The sequence below is a fragment of the Engraulis encrasicolus genome, chromosome 19 (genome assembly GCF_034702125.1).
Source record: "Engraulis encrasicolus isolate BLACKSEA-1 chromosome 19, IST_EnEncr_1.0, whole genome shotgun sequence".
NCBI classification, from domain to species: domain Eukaryota; kingdom Metazoa; phylum Chordata; class Actinopteri; order Clupeiformes; family Engraulidae; genus Engraulis; species Engraulis encrasicolus.
The window spans coordinates 27,731,892-27,741,891 of record NC_085875.1 but is presented as its reverse complement, the minus strand read 5'-3'; the positions used below and the strand labels follow the sequence as shown (position 1 = coordinate 27,741,891).

The following is a 10,000-nucleotide window of genomic DNA, read 5'->3' as shown; positions in this document are numbered from 1 at the left end:
CACACACACGCGCACACACACACACACACACACACACACACACACACACACACACACACACACGCGCACACACACACACACACACACACACACACACGCACACACATTGAGCTTAAACTGGGCCCACAACTTGGTTAAAATGCAGGAACTTGCATCTAAGAAATGCAAAGTTTTCTGCGGGAGGATCCCCACACCCCCCACTAAAGTGCCCTCCCATACCCCATTAAATGCCCGTCCAACAACTCGGTTCTCAAGTCAAGTTTATTGTCAATTTCTTTACATGCACTGGTCATACAAAGAATTTGAAATTGCGTTTCTTGCTCTCCCATGCAGACATAGACTAATCTAGGTAAGGACATAGACAGTATAGACATAGACAGTACTCATACATGGACATAGACAGTGTGGACGTAGACATTGCTCATACAGACATTTAAAGTGCAAGACTGGACAACAGAAGACTTGTAGAGAACATACATTAAGAGGAGGTATTTTGTTGTGCTTTTTCTAAAAGTCCTTTATAGCGTTCTGACATAGTAATAGTAGCATTTGAAGAAATAAATAATTAAAAAAGGTTTTTATTAAATACACCAGCAGCAGTATGTGTGTGTGTGTGTGTGATTGTATGTGTTATGTGTGCGTGTGTGTGTGTGTGTGTGTGTGTGTGTGTGTGTGTGTGTGTGTGTGTGTGTGTGTGTGTGTGTGTGTGTGTGTGTGTGTGTGTGTGTGTGTGTGTGTGTGTGTGTGTGTGTGTTTAGTGCAGGCAGAAAGTGCGGTGTGCGTCTGTGTGTGTGTACCTGTGTATGTGTGTGTGTGTGTGTGTGTGTGTGTGTGTGTGTGTATGTGTGTGAGTATGAGTTGTGTGTCAGTGTGTGTATGTTTGGGTTTAGTGCAGAAAGTGCAGTGTGCTTGTGTGTGTGTGTGTGTGTGTGTGTGTGTGTGTGTGTGTGTGTGTGTGTGTGTGTGTGTGTGTGTGTGTGTGTGTGTGTGTGTGTGTGCATGTGTATGTTTTGAGTTAGTGCAGGTTGAAAGTTCAGTCACAGATGTAGTAGTGCAGGTGGAATGTTCAGTCGCAGATATGGTGGTGGGGATGAGGGGGGGGAGCGTTGTCAGTGGCCTGGCTGGCTAGAGGCTGACAGTGAAGGGAGAGTGGGTTGAGTGTTCAGTATCTTGATTGCTTGATGCATCGTTCTGCAGCCGGGTCTGCGCATACACGCACACACACACACACACACACACACACACACACACACACACACACACACGCACACATGCACACACACACACATACACACACACGTGCGCGCGCACACACACAATAGCATTGGCTCAGCCTGACTCTGAGAAATGTTCCTGGTCAGGTTTGATCAGGCTGTTTTATCTGTTGCACAATCAACCTCTCTGCTTTGCCTTTCTCACGACTTCAAATTTAGACTCTAAGTTACACCATATTACAATAAAACAGAATTCAGGGGTAAGCTATACCATACACCCATAAACGAGACACAGGTTTTTTTTAACACTGCCCTCCCTCTCTTTACAGTAATAGCCCTCTCTTCCTGCAGTAGGCTACACTTCCAGAGAAAGGAAAAACCTGTTCGGAGTTCCAGATTTTTTACTCATGAAATTAAAAACTGGATTTTAAAGCACATCGTCTTGCCAACAGTATTCTCTCAACGTGACGTTTATCAATGAATGATTGTGAATGAAGCTGTGGTATGGTTGTGAATGCTGTTGTATGATTGTGAACAATGCTGTTGAATGATTGTGAATGCTGTTGTATGCTTGGGGATGCTGTTGTATGTGAATGCTGTTGTAAGATTGTGAATGTTGCTGTATGTTTATGCATTGTTTGTAATAATGTTACTGGACTTCCGGCTGCGTGAGCATGGAGTAAACACATTTTCTCCAGATTTCTCTGAAAATCCTAAATGTTAGCCCCTTTTTACAACCGAAACCAACAACATCTATCTAACATCAATTCGGATGGATGACACAAAGTGACCTGCAAGGTGACCTGCAAGAAATACAAAAAAGGAAAGCAAATCATATAAAGACAAAGTGTCATAATATTAATTCTTGATTATTTCTGCCCAACTGTTTGTGAATGCCTTTGCATGTTTGTTAATGTTGTTGTATGCTAATTCATTGTTTCTTTTTGTTTATTATTGTAGATGTACGGTCTGGGTGGGGAGAGCCTGCGCGGTCTAACGGAGAAGCTGAGGGGCGTGGCTCACCACCTCCAGAAGAGCATCCAGGGCCGTTGGAGCCTGCGCTCCCTCGACCACAGCGCCACCAAGCTGCCCTCCAATGAACTGCAGGAGGTGCTGGACCTCATCACCTCCGCCAAGGGCCTCTTCTCATTACTCAACAGGTACGAGCTCAGGTGATGGATGCCAACTAGCAGTGTTGGGCGTAGAACACAAGTAAACCTCCCTACCGAAACCTCATACAGTATCAGTAGCGCTGAGCTATCGGTCGGGACCTCCAGCTCAATGGTATTGTGCTGTGCCTTCCATGCCTGAACTGGACCATTGACTGTTAGGAGGCGGGTTCAGCCCCTGAGTGGCGAACTAGCACAGATCACCTCAGTTACACTCAGCATAGTAAAAGTCATTTACTTTGTGCAACAACTTTAGACCTTACATGTAGCCTTGTGAAAGTCATTTACAGGCGGTAGTGGCATAGTTCCGAACCATTCAACGGAAGCCCCTCAGCTCAGGAGGTCATTTACAACTCAGCACCAAGGCATAGTTTATACGTTCTCATTGCCCAATAGCTATGGGCTCCAGTCTGAAGGCCATTTATAGGTCTTCACCAAAGTTCTCTCCTCACTCCTCAACAAGTATGAGGGAAGTGTATTCATCATTTTTTTTGCCAAGACCACAGATATGAGCTTTGGCCAGATAGGATAATTTACAGTTCATCACCAAGGGCCTGTTCTTAGTGCTCAACAGGTACAAGATTACAGTGCCTTCAAAAAGTCTACACACACCTCCTCAAATGGCAGGTTTTTGTGATGTAAAAAAATGACAGAAAGACAAATAAATTCACAGCTTTTTCCACCTTCAATCTAAACTATTAACCTGTACAATGCAATTGAGAAACAAGCATAAAGCTTTAAATGGAAACAATAGAAAATAAAAAACTTCAATTAACATGGTTGCATAAATATACACACCCTTAAACTAATGCTTTGTTGTAGCACATTTGGCTTGTCTGGGCCATCCCAAAACCTCAATATTATTCTGCTGAAGCCATTCTTTTGTAGATTTAGGCGTGTGCTCATAGAAATTGTCGTTCTGAAAGATTATTTCCTATGCATCTTCACCTTTCTACCAGGGGGGGGCGAAGATTTTGTGCCACTACCACGGCCCCTGTGGAAATGTTCATAATTCCCTCCTCCCTAATGAAGGCCCCAGTTACAGCTGAAGAAAAACAACACAAAAGAACAATGCTGCCACCACCATACTTCACGTTAGGTATGGTGTTATTGCGGTAATGTTTTGTGCCAAAAATACCTTTTGGAATTATGGTCAAAAAGTTCAAACTTGGTGTGGTAAATTTTCCAAAAACACTTCTGTAATCTCTCAAATGCATGTGGGAAGATGTGTTATGGTCAGGTGAAACCGAGGTTGAACATTTTGGTCATAACTCCAAAAGATATTTTTGGCTCAAAACATCACCGCAATAGCACCATACCTAACGTGAAGTATGGAGGTGGCAGCATTGTGCTTTTGTGCTGTTTTTCTTCAGCTGTAACTGGGGCCTTCATTAGGGAGGAGGGAATTATGAACATTTTCACAGGGGCCGTGGTAGTGGCACAAAATCTTTCAAAATCTTTCAGAACGACAATTTCTCTAAGCACACCCCTACATCTACAAAAGAATGGCTTCGCCAAAATAATATTGAGCTTTTGGAATGGCCCAGACAGGCTTATGGTGCTGAAACTAAGTATTAATTTAAGGGTGTGTATATTTATGCAACCATGTTAATTGAAGTTTTTTCTTTTCTATTGTTTCCATTTAAAGCCTTATGCTTGTTTTTCAATTGCATTGTACAGGTTGATAGTTTAGATTGAAGGTGGAAAAAGCTGTGTATTTATTTATCTTTCTGTCATTTTTTTACACCACAGAAACCTGCCATTTGAGGAGGGGTGTGTAGACTTTTTGAACGCACTGTAGTTTAGAGAAGGTCATCTGCAGCAATATACGACCTTAGCCTAGCAAAGGCCATTTGCAGGTCATTTCCAATGGCTTTGCATAGTTCATCTTTCCTCTGCTGCTCAACAGGTACGTACTACAACCTCTCAGCTCAGAGAAGGTCATTTACAACTCAGCACCAAGCTCCAAGTGCAGAGTTTATAGCTTCTCATCGCTCAATGGATATGAACATTTATAAAATGTACTCCCTCAGCTTAGTGAAGGGCTAAGCTGTTGAGTGGTACCACCAGAGAAAGATTGTTCATACCAGCGACAGGATGAAAGACTGGACGAAAGACAAAGTAAGAAAGTTAGAAAGAAAGAAAGAAAGAAAGAAAGAATGTTCAGTATTTGTGTGAAATCAAGTTGGCCATCAACATACAAAATAGCAAGTAATAGAATAGCATGTATGCGCTGTATTATCTGTGCATGTGTGCCTTTCCCCCCCAAACTCATCATGTATCATTACATTATAGTTTGTGGTATTAACCTAGACACTAGACACACTAGGCCAGAGTGGGATATGTGTTTTGGAAAATGCTGCTCAATGCTCACAGATAATGAGGGAACATTATGAGATTTACTCTGGAAAAAAAGGCAGTGAGTCACGATAATGTCATCCATGTCAAACTCACTCTGATTCATGAGGAACAGGATGATCCGAGAAGACCAGCCGGTTGTAATGGTATGATAAGACAAGAATGATATTTCATAAAACAGACACCTCTTTGGCTACTTGGCATTTTTAACTACAGACATTCTTACTCAGGTCTTGGCACTTCAGAAATAATGCTGCACCTGTAACTCACTCTGTATCTTCAGTGAATAATACAATAGCAAAGTATTTAGAACATATTTAGAAATTAAATATTTCAGGAACACATCAAAATGGATGTTAACTGCACAAATCGAAAATTATAAATCAATGTTAATATTTCAGGATCCATTCAGCGGCGCACAGTTTGTGAGTGTTTTCTGTATTCCTCCTCAGTCTGTGTTTTGTTACTGTATGTATGTCCTCATTGTAAGTCACTTTGGGTAAAAGTGTTTGCTAAATGTTATTTAATGTAATCTACACATGGCTCATCTAGTCTACTTGTTCGACAGCAAACCATCACCTCTGCACATTTACACAGGCCCACTGAGGAACCACAAATCAATACACATATTCACTAGGGGTGGTACGGTTCACAAAAGACACGATTCGGTCCATGTCACGGTTTCAAGGTCACGGTTTTCGGTTTTGTACGGTTCTGTTTTTTTTTTTTTTAATAAATACAATTTATTATGCACTGGAAATGTATAATATAAAAATTAGAATGAAAATGTAAGCTCATCATGTTGAATTTGACTTCATTTAACCTGTAACAAGGTGAAGTTACTGAAAGAGGAAAGATATCAATGATTTTAACATGCTTCTATTTATTTCACAAAAAAGGAGAACTAAGTCCTAACTTTTAAGTTGACAAATATTCAAATATTACATACTATAACACATTTGACGTGTAAAAATAAAACAGCTACACTCCTGTAGGCAATGGGACCATTAGGTCAGTGCAGTATGACTATTTTGGTTAATGACACATTGAGAACGAATTGGACTTTTATTTTGATACTGCTTTCTGCGAGTTTTGCGCTTAGGATGAATCAGCTGCTTCTTATCATGAAACTGCCGGCCGTGAGAAGCCAGAAATTGTCTAAGCTATGAGATAGGCGTCTCTCATTGGCTCCCATTATAGCCCCGTTGGCGAACGCAGCCAAGTAAAAGATGAATGGGAGCCTATTGGGCTGGCTCAGCAGGGATTTGTGACGGTTCTGTTCTCTGGTTTGTAAAGATGTGTGCACATTCTGTACCTTATCATGAACGTTGTATTAGAAGTGAAGTTAAAGGTTCCTGACATGGCTTTGTTCTCCCAAAGACGTGTTAGTTTTGTCCTGCAACACGCTAGCATTCGGCTAATACCTGCTGGCTGAGGAATCTTTGCGACTATTCACGACCAGAGCTGACGAGAGACGTACTCTGACTGATCCTAGCAGAGACATCTACGGTCACACACACCTCAAAACCCCCCACCGCCGTCCACATGTTAATTGAAGGTGCCCAAATTCTTAAGGATGAGCCGGCAGTCATTTCCTTTACCCCCATGTACACATGCCGCTTTTCCACCACCTTAAATGCAATAAATAACAGGTGTCCGCAACAATCCTAACATAACTTTAAACACATCGACATCTGAAGTCAGACTTAAAACTACAAAACAAATGGCGTAGTGCCGTAAAGTCGATTGTCACGTGTTATGTCATTGCTATAGTTGAAATAAGGGTCATTTCACGAATGTAACACTTGACAAGATGCAAACGTGTCGGCAAATGCTTTCACTTACTCATATCTATCGAACGCGACTCCATTGTTTCCAGGGAAAAAATCACACGGGCAGATAGTTCTATGAGAAGGGTACAGCCCCATTGGCACCCATTCATTATTTACTTGGCTGTGATAACATAGCTGCAGTGCCACTCCTGGCCACACCAGCTAGTTGTGGTTCTTGTACAAGATTCCATTTTCTTTGGAGAAGCATAGAAGTAAAATCAGAAGTCAAATTCAATTTTAAGTGAACAAGTGAGAGGGTTAAGTTATGTTAAAATGTAAAAGTTAAGGTAACAAATAATTTAAAAAGATCGTTTTTTTAGAAGTGTATACAATACACAAGAATGTTTCAAAAAACTCCTGTGAAGCTGAGACTGTTAAAACAGTCAAATTTTATTTTGGTTATAGTGTTAAAAATCAATGTTAACTAGGCAACAGCACAAAGTTCCCTTCATTCCATCAGAGTTTAACTGGCTACATATCAGGAATACAATTGATTCAAGTTAAGGACAGCGCAGTGAATCTGGTGTACTTATGTAGACCTCCTTGGGTGGACATGTTCAATTATCTCGCATTTTGCCGTCTGGAATCCCCATTCAATGTCACGTGGATATCGCCTACACTAGGCTACTGTAACGTAAGTCATAGTCTACTTTGTTCTGCTAATCTGTCATTTTTTGTAAATTCATGTTCATTTAATTTAAATTGGTCAGAATGAAGGCTGGTGGCAGTCGCTTGCGTTAACGTGGAGAGAGAGGGGGGAAAGGGAGACGCCGCTGACCGACCTGCAGTTGCGCAGGCTACTGTAGCCTAGTCAGCTGGTGCATGCTGTTACATTATGCCTTTCAGTTGGCTGATAAAAATCAGTCTTTCCACACTCAATATCCTACGTAGTCTTTGTGTTGTATGCTTGTAAAAGTAGTAGGATTTTAATTGCGTCGTCCGCCGGTGGCTTTTTTTTTTTTTTTGAAACCGTGGTCACCGTGCGGTTGCGCACTACCCCGTTCCGTGACATGCAAACCGTACGGTTTCGGTTTGCTACGCAAACCGTACCATATTGGTTAGTTTCCTTACCAGCTACAGGAGCCTGTGGTCCATTTCCTGTATAACTGCCCTCAGGATCAATGCTAGTGGCCGAACATGGTCACATGACAGTATCCTAGGAGTTACCTGATTGGTCGGTCCCTGGCAACCTGGTCACCCATGATAATTGATAAACATACTTCCTCTATTAGTTGCCCTCATGATCAATAATAGTGGCCGGGCATGGTCATGTGACACCATTGACCCTTGACCGCGGACAATACAAGATTGTTGAAAATGGAGTTGTGGTGAGCCTAGATGGAGTCCCCCACCAAGGCTGCTGACAGCTTAGGTCAGGCCCAGGACAAACTCCTCTGAAAGGGCACCCCACCCAATACATACAATGTAGTGACGAGTAACAAATTCTGGGGTGCATTTCTCGAACCCATAGTTGCTAACTACGTTAGCTACTTTGTTGTTTGCAATGCAATTTCCCATTGCCCACCAAGTTGCTAGCTGGCTAATAACTATGCTTTCGAGAAACGCACCCCTGCCCCCTTCTTCTCCCTGGGCCTGGGACAACTGTCCCCTTTATGCTGCTACTGAATCTCTGTGGTGTGGGGATGCCGGCCTGAGGTCTAGGCCCTAGGCTCTGTGGCCCATTTCTATGAGCCTGGCCTGGCCATTGTTTTAGTGTTGGTGTATACATTAACAGAGTGCAGAGGTAGTTTGTGGGCATGGCCATTGTTTTCCGTGAGCAGAGTGGAGCTGAGGCGTGTGGGTTTGGCTATTGTCTTAGTGTTATTGTACACATTGATTGAGTGGAGAGGCTGCTTTGCCTTGGCCATTGCTTCCTTGTTGTGCACGCACTGATAACAAAGGGATTTTCTCAGAGCTGATCACAATCTTTGACATACCTACAGTACTCTATTTGTCTTTGTTTCTCCCTCTTTTTCTTTCTATCTTTCTCTCTCTGTCTCTGACTGTCTTTCTTTTTTATCTCTGTCTCTGACTGACTCTGCCTGTCTGTCTGTCTGTCTGTCTGTCTGTCTGTCTGTCTGTCTGTCTGTCTGTCTGTCTGCCCCTCTCTCTCTCTCTCTCTCTCTCTCTCTCTCTCTCTCTGTCTGTCTGTCTGTCTGTCTGTCTCTCTCTCTCTCTTTTCCATCTCCCTCCACTCTCCTCTGTCTCTCTTCCTTATTCTCTCTTGCTGACCTACTCTTCTGTTTGTATCTATTTCTCTCTTGTTCTTTTATCTTTCTTGTTTGCTTACTCTCATCCCTCTATTTCCCTCTCTCTTTTGCGCTCTCTCTTCCTCTGTCACATGCGTACTTAATAATGTCTCTGATCCTGTTTTGACCATGAGGCCCTAAGTTGTTTGTTTTTTCTTGTGTTTTTTGTCATGCTGCCAATCTCCGCATTCATCTGAGGTTTGAGTCAGAGCCTTTTATGTTCAACCAGTGGAAACTCTTCATTAGAGTGTGTGTGTGTGTGTGTGTGTGTGTGTGTGTGTGTGTGTGTGTGTGTGTGTGTGTGTGTGTGTGTGTGTGTGTGTGTGTGTGTGTGTGTGTGTGTTTTTACACTTTTTTTACAATGTGTTTTTACACTTGACTGTCTGCACATTTGGTTGTGTGTGCATTTGGGTTCAACATTGAGTAAATGTGCAAGTTTCCCACTGTAGACTGTATATATGAGGTCCGTAATGTGTCCTCAAATTGTAGAGATTGTAAGTGCTGTAAGTGTGGACAGTACATACATAAGTGAAAGTGTTAGGGAACTAAGTTTGTAGTCAAATAGATAGTAGGTTAAGTATGCAAGACACTACTGTAAGAAGGTGAATAAATGGCCATTGCTTTAGATCAGTGGTTCCCAAACTTTTTCCTTGTGCACTCCCTGGTACATTTCAATGTGGTTCGTGCACCCCCTAAGGGGTCTTACACACCAGGGCGGTAAAGCGTCGCGGAGCGGCCACGTTTTTTACCGGCGTCGGTGAAAATACATTGAAACATATCTGTCCTTACACACCAACCGGCGGTAGTCGGGCGTCAGCGGCGCGGGAGCCGGCTCCGCGCCGCGCTGCATTTGGAAAATAGAACGCGAGCGTATTTTTCACGCCGGTGACCGGCGGTGTCTCATTCAAATGAATGGCAAAGTAGCATGCTAGCTTTGGCTGTGGGGAGGGTTTTGAACAGGACTGGCCGCGCACGCCAACGCTGTCAGTGTGAAAGGCAGAGAAAATCACACCGGCCGAAACTAAGCAGAAAGACCGCGTTCGTCCCGCGACCGTTCCGTTCCGCCTTGGTATGTTTTGGCCCTAAGCGAATGTTTAAGAGTAATTATGGCCACTCAAATATGGCTTCACTGCACAAATCATTGCACATTATGCAGAGTTATTTAGGGAATCCTCATT

General features: G+C 42.8%; 1 protein-coding gene across 1 annotated transcript in view; it reads left to right on the top strand.

The window, feature by feature from the left end:
- cnksr1 (connector enhancer of kinase suppressor of Ras 1) overlaps positions 1-10,000 on the top strand; it is a 108,703-nt gene that overhangs the window by 14,624 nt on the left and 84,079 nt on the right. The window contains exon 3 of the mRNA XM_063184006.1: positions 2,175-2,374. Coding sequence (XP_063040076.1) covers positions 2,175-2,374 — 200 coding nt within the window. The remainder of the gene's footprint in view (positions 1-2,174; positions 2,375-10,000) is intronic.